At 37.7% G+C, this 25,110-nt stretch overlaps 1 protein-coding gene across 3 annotated transcripts in view; it reads left to right on the top strand.

Annotated features, from left to right (window-relative positions):
- Positions 1 to 6,519: 6,519 nt before the first annotated feature.
- The window catches only part of LOC123379049, a 79,938-nt gene continuing 61,347 nt past the window's right edge, over positions 6,520 to 25,110 (top strand). For 2 of the 3 annotated variants that reach the window (XR_006583010.1, XR_006583011.1), the window contains exons 1-2: positions 6,520 to 6,920; positions 21,950 to 22,050. Coding sequence is in view for 1 of the 3 variants with exons in the window: in XM_045033445.1 (XP_044889380.1) it covers positions 6,814 to 6,920; positions 21,950 to 22,050 (208 nt within the window). In the remaining 2 variants the exon portion in view is untranslated. The remainder of the gene's footprint in view (positions 6,921 to 21,949; positions 22,051 to 25,110) is intronic. The other variant, XM_045033445.1, reaches the window with a different exon arrangement.

The following is a 25,110-nucleotide window of genomic DNA, read 5'->3' as shown; positions in this document are numbered from 1 at the left end:
AATGTCCTGCTTTGGGATCTTTCTGTAACTACATAGAGGAGAAACTTGCCCCAAAAACAATGTGTGCAAGGTTTTTTTCACAGGATGCACACAGACCTAATAACCCATTAGTCTGTGGTAAACATGTTTACAGTTTAAGCTATCTCGATTATCAGAATGTTTTCCATCACATTCAAGTTGGCAAAATTAATTTTGGGACAAACTTTTATTCCTGCTAACTTTAATACACAGAACTAAGCCGTCCATTCTAAATAATCTATGTATTTTTCCTCTCTTTTGAAATACAAACGTAAAGGTTTTAATTGCCATCCCCTCATCCTTATAAGACACTGATTTGTTATAATCAAGCACCCTGTTTTCATTGTTACAGTGAAACTTTAACTTTTTAGTCTGAATGCGTAGTAAACTTTGCTTTCAAGGAAATAACAAATAAACACAAAAATGAAAAATCATTAAAGGCTGTGATGTTAAATGTAGTCTTCCTAATACCTGCTTGAAAGACCCCTATAAGCATAAAGAACATGTTTTATTCCCATTATAAAAATTAGTACTTGTAAAGTACTATGATAGCCATAGAAAACAGAAGCTGATCATTCTAACGACAATGTTCACGATACAAGAATAGTTGATATGTAATATGAAAGTAAAGAAAAAAGGGCATTATGCAATTTTAAATTACTCTAAAAATTATTGAATGAACACATACAGAAAGTGGATATTAGTCTAGCTTCTTTCCTTCCACTGATATGTGTCATTTTAAAGCCACAAACCATTTGCTTATTTAAAGTTCTCTGCGGCCAATAATACTACAAGGTTAGTATATCCTACCAAGTGCTCTTTGAGAATCTTGTTTACTTACTGGTCGTAGTCATGTTCCATGCTTATGTATCCATGACAACACAGCAACATAGCAGAACAGTGCTAATTTTATTTCCTTCCTCCCTCCTTTCTTTCTTCTTTCTTTCTTTCTTTCTTTCTTTCTTTCTTTCTTTCTTTCTTTCTTTCTTTCTTTCTTTCTTTCTTTTTCTTTCTTCTCTTTCTTTTTCCTTTTTTCCCCAACTGCAATATGAGATTAAAAGTAAGAAGCTAAGGGGCACCTGAGTGGCTATGTCTGTTGACTGTCCAACTTTGGCTCAGGTCATGATCTCGCGGTTCATGGGTTCAAGCCCCGCGTCGGGCTTCGTTGTGACAGCTCAGAACCTGGAGCCTGTTTCAGTTTCTGTGTCCCCCTCTCACTCTGCTCCTTCCCCACTTGCCCTCTGTCTCTCTCTCTGTGTCTCTCTCTCTCTCAAAAATAAACATTACATTTTTTTTAAACAAAGTAAGAAGCTAAGTCTTATAAAATAGCAAAAGCTTTTTGAAAGTTAAACTTTATGGGAACACGTAACAGTTGCTTGTGGTGACACATTTCTATTATTTCAAGCCTCTACTTCTGTCTACCCATTGACCATAATAGTACCAAATGGTAGAAAAATTAGAATAGATAAAACTTTGCAAATTCTCTTAGATTTTTTATAATACAGATAATGTGATTTGCCTGTGTCAAGACTGAATAATTAGCAATATCAATTTTGTATCCAGACTTGTATACTTTTGTCTTTTTTGAATGCTCCAAATTATTTCTCTAATGTAAAATTCTTTTAAATGAAAGTGTGTTCTACTCCAGGGGACTATCGATGTATTTGTGTCTTAACATTTAGAAGTTCTTTACTACCAACAGTTTGCACTATTGATATATTAGGTTTTTATTAGAATATTTTAATGAATATGCATAACAGAAACTTTTGAAAAATAAAGTACACATTTTCTTCTTTCCACCTGGTTTTTGTTTTTGCTTGTTGAAAGGGTAAGCTTATTATTCTACAGAATTATCTTAAAATTTAAAGTTATCTCAGTGAATCTAAATACTATGTAAATAACCACCCCCTTTGATGGTTAGAATTACTCACTGGGTCTAACAAGATTATATTGTATTTGAGGTTCTATTTTGGACTTTTTCAAAATATGCTAACTTTTTCTAAGTCCAAAATTAAAATTTAAGTTCAAATGGTTATTAATGTTTCATTTGATAATTTTATCATAGAAATTTTATCATCATAGAAATAAACTTGAAGATGACCAGATACAAAATACCCCAAGTCTAAAGGTTTATCTATTTAGTACCCTTGTTATTTTGACACTCGATATCTTCAGAAATTACCCAGTAGTAGAAAAACTACTCTGATACGACTGAAAAATGTTCTCATCACCATTCACTACAATAGAAATTAAGTTTTAAAAGCATAATGAAAAATAATTCTCTTTTCCTTCCCCTTTCTCTTCTTTCTCTCCCTTACTCTCTCCCATCTTTTACTTCTTTCTCAATCTGTTTCCTGCTTGTTTCTCCTTTCTGGAGTCTCTTATGCTAAGCCAGTGAACTCACACACATCATGCTCTGAAGAAACTGTGGCACACATATGGCAGTGAACTGGTTTGGTAAACATATGTCTTCACGGGCATTGGATGTCTTGCCAGGAATGAGATATTCCATTTTGGGGAATGAGGGTGGGAAATGCTTAACCACCTACAGATGTTTTGCAGCAAAAGCTAAAGAATTGCAGTCAAAGAGCTGCAAAATGTGTAATTTGGAATTTTTCCAGGTTTCTTTTTTTAATAAGAAAAAAGTTAACAGCTTTCCTATTCATCTCTTTTGAGAAAATTTACAGTCGTTTCCCAGTTCTGCCCCATTCTGAAGTAAGGACAAAAGGCTGAAACCGAAGCTGTCCATCTGCTCCATAACAGTAATGTTATAATGGGTGCTGTCCATTTTTATGCTATTGCTCATGTGTGCCCAGGGGACTGGAACTATTTAATTCACTGATTTCACAGCTCTGTTGTGTGTCACAAAAGGTTAAAAAAAATCCAACACACTTTTTAGCACCCTGTTTACAAGGACTCCCTGTAAATCTAACTGAAGTAACAGATTCCCACCCTGCCCCCCATGCCAGCCCCCCTATTTTTCCTTCTAATTTAGTGCATTCAGATCACAGGTAATAGATGGAACTCACACCATTAACTCGTCCTTTACAAAAAGTGGATATTTCAAATCTGCTGTGAATGTTACTTTCAAATGCTCACAAATTCCAGAAGTAGATTTGAAAAGAAAGATGTTTGTCTTTAAGATCTTGGGATTAAACAACTCTGTTTTCCCAGAAGTCCAAGAATTAATGCTCTAGATTAGCAGAGAGTTAATGAAAACCTGCAGAGGAAGACTGACGACTTCTATTCCTCTCCACTGGGCAGGAGGCTGAGCAGCCCCACACACAGCTGGTGTGTGCTGGTGTTTTGCCAAGGCCGTAATGAATCCTGTGCGCTCTGGGGCATTTTTTTGGAGAGACAGAGGTGGCGGGGCAATACCCACTTGGGTCCATTCCGTGGTCTTCTCAGAGCCGGGGCATGGGATGTTAAAAGAGAAAACATGGACGTGAAGTCAAGGATATCTCTCCCTATTCCCACCAAAAAGAGCCTCAATGAGAATGCTTCAGAATATCATATACTTCCTGCAGTCCGTTTGTGAGAATATGTTTCTTTATTATTTTTGATAGTTAAAATATTAGCTGTAGATAATGTACTATCTAGATGCAGTTGTCCCTTTCATTTTTTGTATCATTAACCCAACTCACTTTCGACGATGGCAACTATGAAGGTACCTGTATAGATTCTTGGGAAAGCTAGTTTGTGAGTGAACAAGTGTAAAGGGCAGTTGGGTTCCCCTCGTATGCCATTTAAAAATACAGGTAAAAATCAAATTTCTTCATTTTGTTTTTCAATAATGACAGCAAAGATTTATTTTGTGTTCATAGGTTATATGAAAATAATCGATGCTGCAGGCACCTGAAAATTAGAAATTAGAAGTGCTCTCTGACTTTAGAAAAATTCCCTAACTTAGTATGTTTGTCTGTTAACACTTTGCAAATTCACTCTGTTCATTCCTTCATTCCTTTTTATGTTCATCCAAACATTTTTTGAGAATCTACCGTGTGTTAAGCCCTGATTCAGAGAGACATTAACAGGTATTTCAATAGACGGGTTCTGTTGTTAAATAGGTTTAGGAAACACTGCCTACTATATTTTCCTTCTTTGAGCTATAATAGACATCTTCATGTACCAGGAAGGCCTCTTCCACTCAAGTGGATCTGAGAAATCCTTTATTTTATTCATATTTTCCCATAATTATTGGAACCTTTGTTTCCTCTAAGCCCTCTTTCCAATACAAAACAAAGTAATACCAGCTGGAATCCTACAGTACCGAAAGTGGTAGTTTGGCCACCATCCGTGTTACACAGAGAACAGTGCAGCAGTTAGGACTATTCTTGTTTCATTCATTTCCAATGGAAATTCTAGTAGTCTTGTTAACCAGACAAACGTTACTAGGAATGCAAGGCCGTTATGCTTCCGGAACACGGGTTCCTTAAAGAATCAAAGTTCTGGATTGCCAAGGCAATTTCTTTTTGCTTCAAATATATCTTTCTTATAGGCAATATAAATAGAATTAAACTAGTTTATAATGCTTCTATTTATTTTCCTGTAGAATAAACTCATTACAGTTAGTGTATTAGAAAGTCTAGAATCCTAAAACTATGGGGCACATTGAGGGAGAGAACAGTATAAATGACTGAACTGATTTTTACATGTAAGTAATTTCATAAACCGATTCAACCAGGTAGACAAAGGTAAAGTTTATTTCTTGAAAAAATTGTTATGATATTTTCTGCTAAGACACATTCTTTCAACAACATATTAAATCTCTCTTGAAAATGCAGAGATGTATTAAATTGTTAGAACTTGAGGTTTGGGCAATGAATTAAAAAAAAAGTCCTAAATAAGTATAGTCAATACATCTAGATATAGGCTAAGATAATCGTATACTACCAGTCTTTTATTTTAAATTTGAAAGTTTTGTTTTTACTCTATAATAGCTAATGTTATAATGAAATATGTCTTCTTTGTGGAGAGCTACTTTTTCTGGACCACACAAATGAGTGCTCAGGATAAGTGACAGTTTGGTCTGTCAATTCAATTTATGATGCTATGCTGTAAGGAAATTAAAATATATATTTAATAGAACGTGACAGTAACAATGATATTCTACAGATCTATGCCATTTATGAAAAAAGAGGGATCCAACTAAAGAAGTTTATGAATCTCCAAGAAAAAAAAGGATCTCATCATAGAACTATTACTATTATCTTTCTGATATTCTACTGAAAGTGAAACACATTCACCAATTTTCCAAAGGCAATTTCTTTTCACTTCAAATAAATCTTCCTTATAGGCAATATAAATAGAATTAAACTAGTTTATAATGTTTCCATTTGTTTTCCTGCAGAATAAACTCATTACAGTTAGTCTATTAGAAAATGATATTAAAGGATTTAATTGCCTGTGCATATTAAATATGCTTAAAATTTATGAAAATAAACATTTAGAAATTGAATAAATATTTTGCAATAATATAAATGTGAATGTGGATTTACTACAAATCCATAAGGTTGTGTGGATACACAGAACAATAACATACAGTATGTACCTCTATGAGATACGTGAAAATTCTAGAGTATAGAATCTAGACCAAACAAGGGCAAAAATCCATTCTGGATAAGGCATGTGGGATTGCTAATAGATCATAAATAACAATTCAGTTTACTTAGACAATATCTTTGTATAAAATGTCACATTTATGAGAATGAGAGGAAATTTACAACAACAGACATGGTGTTCTGTTAACCTGCACACTCATTCCCAAGAGAGAATGTGTGCTTGAATATGTGTCTTCACACTTTCAGAATAACATGTGTCAGACTTGCCTGACTGACAGCTGCCAATTATTAGAAGTTTCTGTGAAATGAAGAATCGAGTTTACAATATAACGCTAATTAGGAACAAACAAAACTAATGATTAAGTAAACTTAATCAAGTCCCAAAGTCCTGGAGGTGCTATGAAACCTATTCTTGCCTTAGTTCTGGTTTCTCAAAAGCTTCTGGGAGGATCCTTTCAGGTTTTAGATTTTATTGCCAGGCAAAGAGTAAGAAGGAAGACCCGAAACCATTTTTGAAGACAGGTAAGCACTTTTATACAAACTTTGTGTTTATTCTCACACAACATCCATGCAGGACTGTTTAATACATTTTTGAGAATGGAACAAAGCTGCCAGAATGAAATGAGTCCACTTTAAAAGAATAAATCCAGGCTTAACTTTGTAAGGCAATTTTTTTTTCAAAACAGGTTTCTTCAGTTTGAGTGGGAAAATGAGTGATTAGCAGAATTGGAATTTTCTGTGTATTGTGTACTAGAGAAAAAAGGAAGAAACTTAAAAAAATATATACTTGGGGAAATTTTGGACTACAAAAGGAAATCTCAGTTAGAATGGAGTTGGGAGGCAGGCAAGGGGAACTCTCACACCCTACCACACTGCCACAATTGCAGACCCAACAAGAAGAGAAAGGACCTTGCATGTGGACACAACTTTACTATCCCAGCTGAGGATGGAAGATTTCTTCCTCCCCTGGCAACAGCCTAGCCAATGGGAGACAGTTACAGCTCCACCAATGAGAAGCCACTATACTTAGAACTCCCAGCTTACTCCAATGGACTTTTTGCTTATAATTGTCCTGCCTAACTCCCCCGTTCCCCTGTGAAAGAGTGTTCCTCTTTTATGCTCTGGTGTAGTTTGCTTTTCCTGGATCTTTATTCTCTGTTGCTCTTGTAGAAGCCGGTAAAATAACTGGCAGTTTTATTTTTAAAGTTAACATTACTTAGCGATCAGAGGTAGGATGCAGAGAAAAGCCCCAAAAGATTCGGGGCTAGTGAGTAAACAGGTGCTGCTACCCACAGAGCTGATGGGACTCACTGCCTTCTTTCTGGCCTTGGGGGTTAGACGGTAAGTTTTCTCCTGGATTTTGAGTTTCATGCTTTATGTCTGAGCTCTCCAGACTTTATTCGGTGTTGGTTTTAAAACCTTCTTCTTTTTTTTTTTTTTTCTTTTAATCTGTAAGAGTACTCAACTGGCTTTCTGTCTGACTCCTTTTCAGAGCTGGACTGTTCCTTCTGGAACTATGCTGGACTTCGGTCTGATTCCTTTTGGAACCAGGCTGTTCCTGTAGAAACTGTGTTCTTAGTGTTTCCTTTTGGTCTAGAGAAAAACCGCTAATAAGTCAAAATGATTTGAGGGCACCCCTCTCCACTGTTTTATGTTTAAAAGATATGGTCCCTCCACATGCACAATGAAAACTAAGTGGACTGACTTAACCAAAAGTACTGGAGAACTTCATTGGCCATCGTGGGGAATTTTCAATCTCTCCAAACTTGTTTTGCTCGAAATTAACTTGGAAGCTGCAGCTTCAAAACAAAAAACCTGAATGGGATGCCTATTTTAAATGGTACTTTGAAGCTTCCAGATGTTTTTTGGATTCTACGTTTGCCTTTTTGCAAAATGGTGTTTCTAAAGGAACTGAGGCAAACAATCGAAAGAAGTCACAATGGCTTCTGAGGTCTCCGTCCCCCCCTCCCCCATCTTCTTTATCTGCAGACACTGGCAGCCACCTTGTGCTCAGGCCCCACCTTTGGTGCCATCTTTTTCTCTTCTCTCTGCTTTCCCCCCATCTCCTCCGTACCCACCAGGCCCCCATTCTAATGCTTTTGTCAAATTTCCCTTTTACTCTGAAACTCCCTTTACACTCTCTGCTCCTGAACCTATTAAAACCACTCCTTTAAAGTTAAGTGTTCTGAGAGTCTTAATAAAACCCAAGTTTCTTATGTTCCCTGGACTAAGGACAAATTGCAAACCATAGTTAAAAAGTTTCTTAAAGTGGCTGAGGACCCCCATGATCTTGCTGAAGAATTTAACATAGTTATTCAAGCTTATTAAGCTGGTTTCTCAGATTTATATCAATTAGTCGTCGTGCTTATTGGTGTGGGCCAGGACGAACATTGGATGAAATTAGCCCAATGGGAGCATCCTCAAAGGAATTTAGAGAAACAGACCCCTTGCTTTTGTCAAGAGACTAGAAACCTTGCTGGAAATCTCCACCACGCATTACAGTAGCTTTCCCTAAGTCTTTTGGTTGGTTGGAACAAAATTCAGACTTGCACACAAAAGCCCAATGAATCTGCCCATGATGATTAGAATTGACTCCAAATTGTCTTTAAAAAATTCTGGTCTGTCTTTAATGTCGAATCCACCTGGGTAGCATTTAACTCTGTGTTTATTAATGGGCCAAACCAAGAGTTTTCTCTTTTAATTAAAAGGACTAGGATGGAAAAAAAAAAAAAATAATAAGATAAAATAACCAGGATGGAATGGGGGTTAATGTGGTAAACCAGCTTGCTAGCGTGCTAAATGAGTCACCTAAAAGAAAGACTGCTGAAGTTCTCAATTTTCAACTCCAACAAATGAAGGTCTCTAAACAAAACCCAAACCTTCTGGTTTCAGGTATTATTACAAAGACGGCATTAAATAAAAAAGATTCTTGGGGCACCTGGGTGGCTCAGTCAGTGAAGCCTCCGACCTCAGCTCAGGTCGTGATCTCGCGGTCTGAGTTCGAGCCCCGCGTTGGGCTCTATGCAGACCGCTCAGAGCCTGGAGCCTGTTTCGGATTCTGTGTCTCCCTCTCTCTGACCCTCCCCCATTCATGCTCTGTCTCTCTCTGTCTCAAAAATAAATAAACGTTAAAAAAAATTAAAAAGATTCTTGCAAATTTAAGCACCTCCGGCACCATCAACTCTCTAGCCAATTTTTCTAATGTTCTGATTCCCATTGACAGGGCTACGAGGAACAACAGGGGCTATTCCCAATTTTCCTTTTTTTTTTTTTTTTTTAAGTTTATTTACTTTTGAGAGAGAGTGAATGAGGGCACGCAAGGGAGGGGTAGAGAGAGAGTGGGAGAGAGAGGGAGAGAGAGAGAATCCCAAGCAGGCCCTGCGCTGTCAGCACGGAGCCCAATGTGGAGCTCAATCTCACCAACTGTGAGATAGTGTCCTGAGCCAAGATAGAGTCACACACTTAGCTGACTGAGCCACCTAGGCGCCTCCCAATTCTCCCTCTTCATCAGTGTAGAGAAAGCACCCTCCAGATGGGGAATTAACTTCTCTCTTGTCTGAATTGACGATGAAGCGATATTCTGGGTGCTTAGCCCCATTGCTATAAAGCAGCCCCTGCCTCAGAGTCCTAAAACACTTCAAAAAGTAGGGGTCTCTAATAAACCTCAACAGGTTCTTGTCTCTGAACCTATTTCCTTTAGTCTAGGCCCTTTGAGAGCTACTCACCCCTTTTCTCCTTAATTATTTTAAGTTTATTTACTTTGAGAGAGAGAGGGAGAGAGAAAGAAAGAAAGCACAAGCACAGAAGGGGCAGAAAGAGAATCCTGAGTAGGCTCCATGCCATCAGCATGGGCTAGGGGCTCAATCCCACATAGTGTGCTATCATGACCTGAGCTGAAACCAAGAGTCAGATGCTTAACCCCCTGAGCTGCTCACGTATTCTCCTTTTCTTCTTAATTACTCCATCCCTGTTCACTTACTGGGCTAGGATTTTTAAAAAATGTTTATTATTTTTGAGAGACAGCATGAGTAGGGGAGGGACAGAGAGCAACACACAGAATCTGAAGCAGGCCAGCACAGAGCTGCCTGCACAGAGCCCAATGCAGGGTTCAAACCCACAAACCATGAGATCATGACCTGAGCTGAAGTCGGACGCTTAACTGAGCTGCCCTTTTTCTTCTTGATTACTCCACCCCTATTCATTTATTGGACCAAGATTTCTTAGAAATGTATCATGCCACACTTTCTTCCAGAAGGGGGAAATAATTCTAGAATTTGACAACAGTAATCAAAATAGCCAACTAGGGGAATTAAATGACCATTTGACATGTTTCACTCATTCTGTGTCTGATGGCACTATAGTGGAGTCTGGGGACACTGATCAGTTTTTCCTCTTGGATCACTTACCATACTCTTCATACGCAAAATCCTAATTGATATTGGTAGAATCCTCAGTGCATGTCCCATCAAGAATCAAATAGATCTCTCAAAACTCTTCCTATAATTAATCAATGTCCTATAAAAGCTCTTGAGGGCATAATAGAAAATTACAAGACTTAGGGCCTCATTAATGCCCACACTAGTCCCTGTACCGCCCCTATTTCACCCGTGAGAAAATCCAGTGGCTGAGGATGAAGGTTTGTCCAGTATTTGTGGCAATGAATAGCACTGTTATCCTTTGGCACCCTGATACTCCTAACCCCCCATATGCTACTAACACCCGTTTCCACTGAAAGCAAATTTTTTACTGTAATTGATCTATGCAGTGGATTTTTCCTGTTCCACTTGATAACAATAACCATTATCTTTTTGCCTTCACACTTGACAAGACCAGAAATATACCTGGACAGTAAGTAATTCCCCAAGGTTTTACAGAGAGTCCTTCTTTTCACAAACCTTAAAACCTGATTTGGATGTTACAAAGTTATCTTCAGGTTTTGCTTTGTTAGAATACACAGATAATTTGCTTCTCTGCTCTCCTCCTCAAACCTCTTCACAAGAAGAGAGCATCCACTTGTTAAAACTTTTGACTTTAAAGGAACAGAAAGTCTCCAAAGAAAGAGTGCAGTTAGCTCAAGCTCAGGTTCGATACTTAGGGCATCTGATCTTGGAATAAGGGCTACATTTGGACCCACATGAAACCCCTCATCATTGTTTAAAACTGACAGATTACTTTTGACTCAATTTATAGGAAACTCATTGCCAATGCACATTTTTCATGGCTTCCTGATGGTTCTTATTTAAAGGATGAAAATAGTAAATATCATGCTGGATGTGCTTTTGCAACTCCGTGTAAAGTTGTTGAGGCAGTACTGATTGCCAGCACTGGCTACTTCAGCCTAACAGGCTGAGTTACATGCTCTTACTCAGGCTCATAGTTTAGCCAAGGGAAAAAACGCAAACATTTATACTGATAGTTGGCATGCGTCTTGGAATATTATGGAAACAATGAGGTGTTCTTACCTCCAATGAAAAAGGTGTCCATTACCTTCAGAATGGCTCCTATGTTCAAAATTTGTGAGATGTTATACTTTGGCCAGCTGTTCTGGCTATTAAGCTTTCTGGGCATTCCAGACTTGACTCTCTGGGGGCCAAAATGGTCTACTCTGCTGATATTTCCACCAGAAATGCTTCTCTCAGGGGGGCCTATAGCCAAACCTCTGGCATGATCCAAAGGGATAGTCTCCCAAATTATAAATTGTCCCCAGAGAGGGAAAAACAATATGAAAATCTAATAATTTTTGGCTTGATTAAAAAAAGAACACTGAGTCAAATGACAATCTGGCCTTACTAGAAATCCTAAAATTCCCAATACTTACACCTGTACATGCACTAAACTATTGGTCTACTAACAAAATGATCGCCTTCATGTATCCCACCAGTATTGGTGGGAAAAAGCTAACTGGATATCACGAAGTGGTGATATCCCTTGTCCCACCTGTCCAAAGTATAATCTGGGGAAACCTGTTTGTACAAACGGATTTCATACAGCTTCCCCATCTCGTGGATATAAATGTTTTAGTCATGCTCTGTATGTTTTCTGACAGGCCCAAAGCTTTCTTTCTCTTGTAGACAGGCCAACGCTTCTTATGTTAGAAAAGATTACCCCTACCTGGGGAGCCCTCTCAAACTTCATAGTGATCAGGAACCCATTTTACCAGTCAGATGCTTCAACAGGTCTGTGATATTTGCCTGGTTTTTAAAACACTTTAATTGTGCATTCCATCCTTAATCCTCTGAGTTTGTTGCATGCACTAACAGCTCTATTACAACTTAACTGGCAAAATTTGTAGAGACGCTCCAAATAGGTTGGCTGAAAGCATAGCCTTTGGTCCTTCTAACTCTCAGATCTACCCCCTTGGGACCTGAGGCTGCCACCCTTTGAGATAGTCACTCTTGAGATTGTCAAGTGCCAATGCCCTTGGCCCCTGCCTCTTCTGATCCATAGTTAGTAAAAGGAGATATACTTCAATATTGTAAAATTGCTAATTGCTTCTGTTAAAGATATCTGTACTTGGGTAGAGCAATGTTACACAGTGCACTCTGGGGAGATGATGACCTTAAGTATAAGGGGATTTATCTATTGGAAAAGACAACTCCAGAAAGAGTATTCAACCTCTCTGGGAAGGCCTCATCAGGAACTGCTAGCCAATCTTTGTGCCGCTAAACTCTAGGGACAGACTCCAGGATTCACATGATGCATCTAAAGAAAGCACCCAACACTGACTGGACCTGCATATCATCTGGTGACCTGAAAGTAAAGATTTCCTGGAATTGAAGCAGATGACATCTGATGAGATGTTTTTCCCAAGATGTTCAGACCAGGTCTGGATATCTTATTCTCACTATTGTTTTCTCTTTTTTCTGTGGAAAAACCATGTCTCTGTATGCATTTCCCAGGCCCTTGTGAAAAGGGGAAACCCCTTTTTTTGATTATGGCCTTTCAGAAACAGCCTCATTGTGATCCTGGGACAAGGTAATTGTCACTTGCTTTTTCTGAAGGTGTAGAAGGTTCACAATTCACAAAAGTCTTGTTTCATCTGAACTATTAAATGATTTTGGATTCTTACCCAAATTCATGGTCTCTGAATTTGCAACCTTACAGGATGCATTATCGAAAAGATATTTGGTTCCAAACAGTTATTTGAGATAATACATTTTAAAACATCTTAGAGGTTTTGCTATTCTGCAAAAAGTTCATCAGCTATCGCTTCATCTTTATACCTGAACTATATCTTCCTAAAAGAACTCAGTTAATTTTTTCATTGAGCTCTTGGCAGCATTCAGTCGTCTGCTTTCATGGAGCTTCAGGAGGCATATATGACTCTGGATTTGCTTTTATAAGGAGAAGCCTTCTCCCCTAAGTTGGAATAAGTGTCAATAAATATTTCACTTGACTACTTTCAGACCTAGAGCCCTGGTTTAGAGTCATCATACAACTTGGAATTGTTAAATTTCTTGTGTTTTGTGTAATTATTTTAACTTTTGTATTTTGTTGACTGTTGAACTTTTTAAAAAAAAATGTGGCTCAGTGGTTTGAGATAATCTCCAACCCTTATGATCTTGGGAAGAGACAGACTTGAGGTTGAAGTACTTGATAGTTTCTCCCTCCTAACTTTCCTTGTTACTTAAATGTGGCTTTCCTTGGTTTCCAACTGGTATATACTTTCCCTCTGACGTAGAACATGGTGACTATAAAAGGTCCTTCGTGTTACTTAAGAACATACCACTACATATAAAGAAACTGGCTATTCATTAGTGATTCTTTCAAAGAAAAACTTTATCAAAAGGGGGATATGTGAAAAATAATAAAAGGAAACATTTAGAATGGAGTCAGGAGGCAGGCAGTGGGAGTTCTCATGCCCTAGCATACTTCAACAATTACAGACCCAACAAGAAGAGAGGGATCTTGCATGTGGATACTACTTTACTGTCTCAGCAAGAGGAAGAAACGTTTCTTCCTCCCCAGGCAATGGCCTAGTCAATGGGAGACAGTTAACAGCTCCACCAATGAGAAGCCACTATACTTAGAACTCTCAGCTTACTCCAGTGGAATATTTGTTTATAACAGCCCTTCCCAACTCCCCCTTTCTTCGATAAAAGGATGTTCCTCTCCTTTGTTCTCTGGACTTGGCTATGGTTTGGCTCTAGTTTGTTTCTCCTATATTGTAATTCTCCGCTCTTCTCAAATAAACTGATCTTTGGCTGGGGTTTATTTTCAACAGCCTTCATGGGACTTACAGTCTGAGAAGAAGACAAAAAGCAAATAATCAAAATAAATGTGTGTGTGTGTGTGTGTGTGTGTGTGAAAATTAAGGCATCCTGAAAGGATAGAGTGACAGAGGTATTCTTTTAAATAGGTTGTCCAAAGAACAGCTTTCTGAAGAAATTACTTTTGAGGAAAGATATAAATGAAAGAAAGAAGCAATAAAATACCTGGGGAAAGAGTTTTCTAAGCAAGGGATCAGCAAGTGCAAAGGCCCTGAGATGGGGACATCCTGCTGTGTTCCAGGAGTAGCAAGGAGGTCAGTCTGCTTGGAGAGTAATAAAGTTGATTAAAATGAAGTAGGGGAGGCAGCTAAAGTTAGATCACAGAAGGTTGTATAGGTTGTGCTAAGGACTTAAGATTTATTCTAGGTTTGATGGGAAGGCAGTGGAAGGTTGCAGTCAGGGTTATGATATTTGCATTAAAAACATCACTCTGAAAAAAAATCTTTCTGGCTGCTTTTTGGAGAATAAATGGTAGGAGTGCATGACTGGAAGCAGGGAGACAATTTCAGTGGCTCTCACAGTAACTCAGGTGGAAAATGCAGGGACTTTGATTTAGACTGTCAACATTGATGTCTCAGTGGCAAGGCACAAGTTTAAAAGGACACAATGAACCTCTTTCAATCCTGTCAGTATGGCTTTGCAGCTGCATGTGTGACCTCATTTGAAAATAATGTCAAAAGTCTAAATTTGACTTTTTTGTGACTGTGAGTCCCGGGTCATAAGGACCTTCTACTTACCCCCTTGATGACCCTAAAACTGGCAATGTTAGCCTCATGGAAGTGGTTGCACCTCTATCTCCATGCCAGGACAGTTTTGTAGATGCTGGTATAGCCTGGACTCATGACATTACCACACTCAACAAGTCTACTCTCCGAACCTCTGTTTCCAGTGCAAAGGCCCTGTTGATCTTTCTTGGTGGTGACATGAATCTCTTTTCACAGACAGGATACAGACTGCCCTCAAGAACTTTTCATGACTTCCTGTGCCCTTCTTTTTTTCCTTTGCCTGCGCTTTCAGACAAAGTTGGTAGCTATGGTCAAACTTTGTGGAGGAAGGGAAGGATTAAACTACTCCAGACCCGTATTTTCTGACTACAAAGTCTGTCTTCTCCATACAGCCAGCTTGAAGGAGCTTAGAGAGAAGCTGAAAGACTCTTGCTTCAGTCTTTTCAAAATCTCCCATAAAAGACAAGTAAAACCCTTAAAAAAAAAAAAAAGGAAAAGAGCAGTTTTATATATACATTTCTATGCTTTTCTAAAGGTTTTGTTATATTAATTTTTGGTATTTTTTGAGTCACTTACTGTGATGTGGAATTTTTTCCCTTCCCACTTGCCTCCAAGGACATAATATTATTGCAGGCTTTCTACTAAAAAGATAAAATTACTGCCACAAGTAGTGCGAAGTCACAGAGAGATCATATTCCAGATGGAATAGTTTCTGAACAAAGAGGATGCTTTTTAAAGATTCAACTAAATGTGACTTTCCAAGGGCCAGTGTAGGCAGTCTAGACGCTAAAATTACCCAGCCCATCTATGGATGGGAGGGGCTGTAGCTCTCCGGGAGGACCTCTAGTTACACACAGGGCAGTCTGCTGACAGCTGGAAAGAGCTTACTCTGAGGGTCAGATGGCAGAAACATTAGTTTCCTCTCCTGTCCTATCACCTTGATTCTCAGTGACTTTCATATGTGAAATATCATATGGAAAATAAAAAGGTGTTTTTATCTTGTAGTATCAGTGTTTCAAAGTATTTGCATTTTTATTGCAATAAAACATATATGAAAGCATCTTGTAAATTGTAAAGCACTATGCAAATGGAAGTTGTTAGGATTGTTACTGCCTCATTTTTTCATAAAATCCTGGGAAGGGCAGGTGTTATACAACCCCTATCATATAAGGCGGAAATTAGGATGAGATCAGAAGATGTTAGCTCCATGTCCTTCTAGTGAATGATTTGAGGATTCCACAGAGCCAGTTAAACACTCGTATTAACTCTCTTCTCACCATAAACCAGGTTTGATAATAGATCTAATTAAGAATAGAAGGATGAGGGAAGTGACATGAGCAAGTTTGCATTTGCATGGATACAGAGAATACATTGTAGGAAAACAAAAAGCTGGTGGTAGGAGAACCAGTTGAAGTAGGTCAGGAGAGAGAAAATAGTGGGCCTGGGTGAGGTTGGTCCTGTAAGTCAAGGGGCAACAATGTTTCAAGCATAGTGCCAAAAACTCAAATAAAAGGAGGATGGAAAGGGTCCACTGGGCTTATCTGCAAGGTTCCTTGTCAAGAGCAATTTGTAATGAACTGGTAGGAAGCAGAAATCTTTGTGTTAAGCGCTAAATGCAAAGTGAGAAAGGGGACCCTCAAACTCTGAACTAAGAAAACCCGATAGCTCAGTAAATTCCAAGATTAATAACCAGGATTCATTTTGTATTTTTTCAAATAGGTGAATCAACTTTCAGCCTTTCTTGGACTCTTTCGTTTTTGTTAGAAGTCCTCTTTATTCCCCCCTTATGGTTTAGTGACATTGTTTCTTCTCTAAAAGAAAAATCAGAGGAAATATCTGCAAGCAAAACCTTGTCTTTAAGCCTACATAGAAATCCAAAGCAGTAGAATTTGCACTGGGTCTTCAAACATAAACTTATAGACATATATTTCCATAGCTACAAGTCAGCCCTGACATGATAGTTGAACTGAATTCAGTTCTACTGAGGGAATCACCTGGCTAGACGATGGCAAGAAACTTTGTAACTTCAGAGAGTGTGAAACCTCCTGGCCAAAGTCTAGACTGTCTAAATCATTCTGAAACTAGCTATTGTAATTACTGACTAGATGGTTTGAGGAGATCATCTTGGTAAACCAAAGAATCCATTGTTTATACTTTTTGAAGGATTGCTTTGGAATCATAAAGGCAAAACATTGTTAAAGATAGCTTTTTTAAAAAATAAAACTATTCAGTAAAAGGTTAAGGCCTATGCTGAAGATGATTTGTTTTCCTTGATAACACAAAGCTTTTAAGAAGACACTTTTCCTATGAAGACTATTATGGCACAACTGAAAAGTCCTCTCTCCCTACATATATTACCATCACAGTTAATGAAATACTTTGGTGTGCTTACTCTTTTATACGTCCATGCCCCTCCACTCTGTCGTAAGCCTCTTGGGGAACAGGGACTGTTATCATATTCATCTTTATATCCCCAATAACTAGGAAATAATTGGGACTTAATACATGCATTGAATGAATGAATGATTTTTTATTATCTACCCAAATATATTAGTCTCATTTTGAATTTCCATTGGTACAATAAGAATTGGAATTTTTCTGTTGTCTTATAGAGATGACTATTTTCCCCACAATGCATTTGGAATATTATTACTAAGACAATGGAAAAGAAAATGTCACAATTCATTTGAAATGCAAAGAGCAAATAAACAGCAGTTAAATAACAGACACTAAATGTTGCACATATGTCAGGTAATAACAAGAATGCTTTTCCTAGAATTTGAAACATTGATGAGTGAGATTGTTATGGCATTAGAATTTTTTTTTTAATTTTTTTTCAATGTTTTTATTTATTTTTGGGACAGAGAGAGACAGAGCATGAATGGGGGAGGGGCAGAGAGAGAGGGAGACACAGAATCGGAAACAGGCTCCAGGCTGTGAGCCATCAGCCCAGAGCCTGACGCAGGGCTCGAACTCACGGACCGTGAGATCGTGACCTGGCTGAAGTCGGACGTTTAACCGACTGCGCCACCCAGGCGCCCCAAGAATTTTTTTTAGACTAAAAAGGATCCTGATGCAAATTAATATTATATGCATTAGAAGAAAGGAGAGAGCAGTGAATTGGTTGAATCAGTTCTACTGACAGAAGACTCCATTACTTCAAAGCTTGCTATTTGACACTTTATAAGACAGAGTGAAAAGGATGTGGCTGGGAGAGAGAACGAGGACAGTTTTCTTTGGTTGCAATGGTTATACTTTTCATTACTTCCTATCTCCTTGGGGGTTACAGTGGACCCCTCAGGAAGGACTCAATACTTTGCTAAAACAAAACATAGTTCAATAAATAACAACACACATATACACCATTGGGTAAATTCATTGAACTGGGCATTTATCTGTCCAACTCAATCTTCAGTCATAACAAAAGGGGCAGTGAAACTTTTCAAAGTGATTCTGATATATTTAACAATGGTGCATTGAAGAATGAAACTTCATTTATGCTTTCTAAAAAATTTTAATAGGGCAAGATGTATTTCATTTAATGTATAACATTAAGACACAAAATTTGGACAGTATGCACACAGAAATTCTTGTGGAACTTAAAATATATGGAATGACAGTCTTTAGCATGATTTTGTAGGATACCAAGTGCTGTGCAATAATACTTAGGAGACTTCACTAAAAATGTCAAGTAGTGACAGTGGTCATTCAATTTTTTATGTTATCATACATTTATTGAGTGCTAGGCCCTGATATCACTCCTCTAGTGATAATAAGCAAAGAGGCAGTTTTAAAGATAAAACTTGTATTGTTTTCCATAGAAAACCATGCAGATCTGCTTATTGGAATTTATCTACTTATTAGAATTCTAAGTGAACTTTTCTGTCTATAATATCTGCCAGGAAATTTTACAAGAATAAGTTAACTTGTGGAATTTCTGACCCTTGTTCTTGGATGATATACTGTGATGTCAATAATATTTGCAGCTACTATGTGAACAGCTTTTCCTGAAGAAATTCTTAAGTCAGAATCTGAGAGTGAGGAGAAGGTTCTTTTTCTCCTGATCATCTAAGCACATCAAAATGAAGTTGCTGTGATGAATGTTCCATCCTTAAAATAAATGTGCTTGGAAAAGAGCTACCTCAAGGGGATGGCATTCTGCATATATTGCTACTTTCAGAGCAAAATAATTAGACTCCCTTCCATATCCTCCCCACCCAAAAAATGGAAAATGAGATCATATTGAGTGCCATTTAAAAATCGAAAGGTTGACTGTATGATTTTATTTGATCTCATATATCTTTCCATATCTATATATCTAGCCCTGACCTCATCTAACCTCCAGACTCAAAGGCCACCTGCCTGCTTGACAGATCCACTAGAAGTTAATAGGCATCTCAAACTTAGCGTGTCCAACACTTAAGGCTTTGTCCCTGCCCCTTCCAACAATTTCCTTTCCCATAGCCCTCTCCCTTGTAGCAAAGTGTACCACTGCCCATCCACCCAGCAAGCCAGACAAAAAAACCTAGGAATCATTCCTTACTTCTTAATTCCTTTTGTGCAGACAGTTCTTCAGAAGTCTTATTAGTGTTGCCTTCAAAACACATTCTGACTGGGTCCCCTTTCAGCTCCTCCACAGCTACCACCTCGATCTCAACCACCATCATCTCTCTGGGAGGCAAAGGCCTCCTAAAACTGATCTCTCTCCTTCCATATTTGTTGCTTTGTAGTCTATCCTCTACTCGGTACATAATCTTTTGAAGATCTAAATTGGAGTGTACATTCAGTAAATAAGACCCTCTCATGGCTTTCCACTACCACCTCCTTCCGCAGTCTGCAGTGCTGTATGCGATTGGTACCTTGCCTGCCTCCCTAACTTCAGTTCATTCCACTTTTCTCTCTCTTGACATTCTGAATGTCATGGGCCAACCTGTGAACACACCAAGCTCACGCCTCCTTAAGGCAGTTGAATCGCCTCTAATATTCCAGATCTTCACATTTGGTTGGGTTTTTTTGATGGGGTGATGATTGGGGGTCAGCTCAAATGTGACCTCCTCAGATGTCTTCCATGACCACCTAATCTAAATCTTAACCTGAATCCATTACCTAATCCATTACCCTATTGTTTTTTTTCATAGCTCATATCACAATATGATACTTTGTTTTTTAGTGGATTGTCCAACTCTCTCAAGGAAAAAATATCCTCCATGAAAACAGGCATTTGGTCTGCTACCTCAACCACAATATCCATAGCAGCTGGAACAGTGTTCGTCCCTAGTTACCACTCATATTTGTTGAATGAATAAATACATGAATGCAGTCCAGAAGTTTTATAAGTATATTTCAGAATTTAGCAATGAGTAACACTATACTAAAAGTAACAGCAGGCTGAGCTTTTGTGCAGTCATTAATTATTGTGTCAACTGCGAAGGGCCTAATAAATCCAGGTGATAGCACTTCAGTGGTCAAAATACATTGTACTCTCTGTGGGAACTGAATCCCTGAAGAATTGTAATCCAAAAGCTCAAACTTTTTGAGGTTGTAGGTTGAGATGAACTCTTAAAAAAAATGTAGAGATCAGTTAAGAGAGGCTGACAAGGGTGCAAATGTATAGAGTGAATGGAGTATGAGCTTCAAACTTCTGATGACGAAGGATAACCAGGGAGGTGGAAATGCACCAAGTGAGAAGAGCAACCCTTAAGAGACTTTTTACTTGGCTTGACCTGAATTGAGATGAGTTTTGATTACAGTAAAGGTTTAAGGATAAGGTTAGGAATTAACTTGTGTAATAATAATGTCTTATAAGTGCAGTAAGCATTAGGATGAGTTTTCTTTTTTCTTTTTCTTTAAGTGTTTGTTTATTTTAAGAGAGAGAAAGTGCATAGGTGGGGGGAAGGAGTAGAAAGAGAGAGAGAAAGAAAGAATCTCAAGCAGGCTCTGCACTGTCAGCACAGAGCCTGATGCAGGACTCAGTCTCACAAACCGTGAGATCATGACCTGAGCCCAAATCAAGAGTCAGACACTTAACTGATTGAGGCACCCAGGGATCCCAAGAGTTTTGTTTTTTAAAGAATGTCACCTTTGATCATGGTAGGTAACCCACAGAAACAGAAAAAATAATAGTCATAGAGAGTATGGAAAACAAAATCTCCAAAAGCAATATACACAGTGTATAAATTTGAAAAAAAAATGGAAAAAAATATGAGAGCCTGAAAAGGTCCAAAAAAATATAAAACAGAAGATGGTGACCTGGACTCATAAGAGTTGATACCAAGTTTAGAGTTAAAGACACACTCAGTCGCCCCTAATTATCCATGGCAACATGGCAAGTGTTAACCCCGGGACGCCTCTCCTCATCACCCAGCAGTCAGAATGCAATGTGTGAATTTGGAATAGAAACTCATTTCGCTCTCACAAAACATAATTATGAGGTAAATTTTCTGGAAAAACAATGCATGTAATAGATTCCAAAGTCAAGTGGAAGTGATTTTTAAATTATTTGCTATTTTGGTTTATTCAAAATAACCAAATGTTGATTTTATAGCTATATCATCACATATTTGAAATGAATGAGAGAATAAATGAATTTATATACAGTGAAACATTAGATTGGGGTGGTAATTGGCTGCAAATAGAAAAGTAGGGCAGTTTGATATATAAGCTCTCATTTCTAGCATAACTTTATGTTTTAAAATTTATAAATATTATCTATATAACATATGCACACATATGGAATCAAATGGATTTCAGACTAGAATGCACCTGACATAATCTAGTGCAGTCTTTCATCATGACAGGCATAAATTCTCAGTTTTATCATTAAACATGTACTCAAACATGATCAAAATTATTGTGTACAGGGTGACTAAGGAACTTTAACCCGGGAGGTTGTGGGTTTTGCTCAAGGTCACACTATTGGCTTAGGGTAGAAGTGGCATGGCTCTTGACTCCTAGGGTCACAGTCTCCTAAGAAGAGTACTTCCCCCCATCCATCATTGGATAATTCAAACCAATTTAGTTAGAAGTGTTTAAATAGATAGATTCTCTATCAGGTGATTATCTTTCTTACTTGAATTACCTTTCCACTGTCTTCTGGAAGCACCTGTTAGGAAAGAAAACAAGTTTGGACAATTTTTTCCAACACTCTACTTATAATAATTTAATAAAAATCCTGATATTTGAAGGAAGTAGACTTAAATTCCAGATGTATGTTTATTCTTTGGGCCCACGTAACTATGGAGAACTTGTATCCTTAACAAAATTATACTGTAACTACAGCATCCTTAAATTAAAGAAATATATTTAAAATATGCTGCAAGAATTTGTCACTTTTTCATATTTTTTAACCAAAAATACATATCTTTATTTCTTTTAGGAACTCTGGAACACAGAAACGACTGTTGACACCTGATTTCCCTTTGGCAGATGACCAGATAGAATCAGCATTAACAACGTGCAGAAAATGCCAAACGCGGGGTAAGTGACAAATGTGCCAGATGATTTAATATCGAGTAAAGATAAAAGGTTAACAGAAACGATCTTTTCCTCTTAGTTTGCAAAATAAGTCAAAAATGCTTTTTGCCTTTGTAAAATACTTTACAAAGCATGGCTTTAAAATGAAGGTACTGGCTTTTTAGTGGCTTTTATATATGTTCTGTAAAAGCACTATTATACACTTGATAGTCACAAAGCAGTTCAGATTAGTGTATGTCTAATAGTAAAAGGGGATATTTAAGCCCAAGATTTGAGGAAAAAGTAAATAATGGGCATCAGATAATGTATTTCTTCTACAATTTTGAGCATTCATAATCAAGCCTAAGAGTATTTTAGGAATAGGCTTCTAACCAGTCTTCCTTGCTTTTACTTGTCACCAAGGGAACTTGGTGGCAAAAGAGGACAGAAGAGCTTGAATGCAGCATCATGCTGGCTGACAAAGCATACTGGCTATGGCTTCTGCACTCATTTTATCTTCTATTTATTGAGAATATCTTTTTGTTTTAGTTTATTTATTTATTTTGAGAGAGAGAGAGTGTGTGTGTGTGCACCCAAGTGGGGAGGGGCACAGAGAGAAGTGGAGAGAGAGAAACCCAAGCAGACTCTGCACTGTCATTGCAGAGCCTGATAGGGGGCTCAAACTCACGAACCATGAGATCATGACCTGAGCCGAAGTCAGAAGCTTTAATAGACTGAGCCACTCAGATGCCCCCATCTTTATTGAGAATAACTTAATAGGTTTCTTTTAATTTCAGAAATAACAAATAGCCAAGGCAGATTAACTTCAAAAATATAGAAAGGCACAAAGGAAAAATGAACATTTTAAAAACAAAAAACCATCACCAATCTGACTACCAGAATATGATCCCTGTTAAGATCTAGGTATCGCTGGGCGCCTGGGTGGCTCAGTCAGTTAAGCATCTGCCTTCAGCTCAGGTCATAATCTCATGGCTTGTGAGCCTGAGCCGCGCATCGGGCTCTGTGCTGACAGCTCGGAGCCTGGAGCCTGCTTCTGATTCTGTGTCTCCCTCTGTCTCTGCCCCTCCCCTTCTCGTGCTCTGTCTCTGTCTCTCTCTCAAAATAAATAAACATTGGGGAAAAAAATTTAAAGATCCGGGTATATCATGGGGTGTGGTTTGTGCTCAGGTCATGATCTCATGGTTTGTGAGTTTGAGCCCAGCATGGGGCTCTTTGCTCTCCTGTTCAGCAGAGCCCACTTCAGATCCTCTGTCCCCTCTGTCCCTGTCTCTCTTTGCACCCCCCCCCACTCATGCGCACTCTCTCTCTCTGTGTCTCAAAAATTAACATTTTTTAAAAAATGAAAGACCTTGGTATGTCATGACCATTAGGTTATACCATATATTCTGTTTTTACTTTTCTTATCAGTCATGTTATAACCAATTTCCCATTTCAATAAATATTCTTCTGCAACATCCTTTAAATGGCTGCATGCTATTCTATGAATATATATTACTTAGTTAACCAGTCTCCAGTAATTAGAGTTCTGGACTTTTATTTTTTGCTATTATTGATAATATCAGCACATTAATTTTTATTCTTCGGTATCCTTTTTTTTTTTTTTCAAATAACGATATCATGTAAAGGAAGAATAAGGAAGTATCATTTATTTTTATGAATAGAAACAGTCATTAGAATAAAGGATTATAGAAGTTACGTAAAGTGTCTTTTAACAGATCAGCACAGTGATATAATATTGAAGTAATCATTAAACTAGGTCTGGTTTTTGGGCGCCTGAGTGGCTCAGTCAGACATCTGACTTCGACTCAGGTCATGGTCTCACAGTTTGTGGGTTTGAGCCTCACGTCAGACTCTTTGTTGACAGCTCAGAGCCTGGAGCCTGCTTTGGATTCTGTGTGGGTCTCTCTCTCTCTAACCCTCCCCCACTCATGCTTTGTCTCTCTCTCTCTCTCTCAAAAATAAAAAAAACATTAAAAAAAATTAAAAACAATAAATTAGGTCTGGTTTTACTAAAAGAAACTGGTGTATATATATTTTTAGACTCCTGAGTTATGGTTCTACCATATAATCATAATATTAGAAAAATCACATTTTTGTGGAAGTTTTTATTGTCAGAGATAGCTGTAAAGTTTATACAGAATCTTCATTAGCAGTCTGTTGAATACGGAAACACTGTAGTTGGGGCTTTCAGTTATAGTTAAATTGGCAAAAAGTTATAAATCCATATGATCTCCTAGTAACAGAGGGAACTAATAGGAACCATATTTTGAAGCTATTCTTGTATCCAGTCATATATTTTAAAATATATTGCAATGTGTAGTAAAAATGAAGCCTTTGGAAAATTTTGACCAGGAAAAGGAATAGAGAATGCTTACCTACAACATCTGTAAATGGTGGCTTAATGTAATGATATAGTAGAGCTCTATTCAAATGTGGGTTTAAGGAATAAAGATAAAACCCAAGTAAATACATTTTCTGAAATACAGTGACAACACTGGTAAACTGGTTTTAACATGGAATAACTAAATTTGTTAACAAACAAGATTCTTTCTAATGAGTTTATTTTATGCAAAATTATGTGCTATGCTTTTCTTATCCCCCCAAAACAAGGCTTCACTTTACTATGCAGTATTCATGGACATTATACTATATGAACTAACAAACACACACTAAGAATTTTTGCAAATCTGTAAAACCTTTCTTTACTTCCTTGATGAGTTCCACTGAGGTCACTTTATAAACTAAACATTATGAGTGGGGAGGATGTTCCCATATTAGAGTTATGAAATAGGTTAATAATTTCATATTAGATGATATTGCTCTTCCAGGCAGGTATGTTTCATAGCCAGTAACATAAAATCAAGAAACTCATCCAAACCAAGAACATATTTTGTTGCTATCTTTTAAGAAAGGAAATATTATTTCTTTTCCCTAGAATTAATTTCTTGACTCACAACTGTAGTAACTTCCATTTTTCTTTCCCCAAACCTAATACAAATTCCACACATCTTCTGGATCAGAACATAAGCCTTTTGAAAAATCTATATAAACCAGCTGTTTACA

Source organism: Felis catus, chromosome A1, assembly GCF_018350175.1.
Source record: "Felis catus isolate Fca126 chromosome A1, F.catus_Fca126_mat1.0, whole genome shotgun sequence".
In the NCBI taxonomy this organism is placed as follows: Eukaryota; Metazoa; Chordata; class Mammalia; order Carnivora; family Felidae; genus Felis; species Felis catus.
This window is presented reverse-complemented; position numbering and strand designations above follow the sequence as displayed.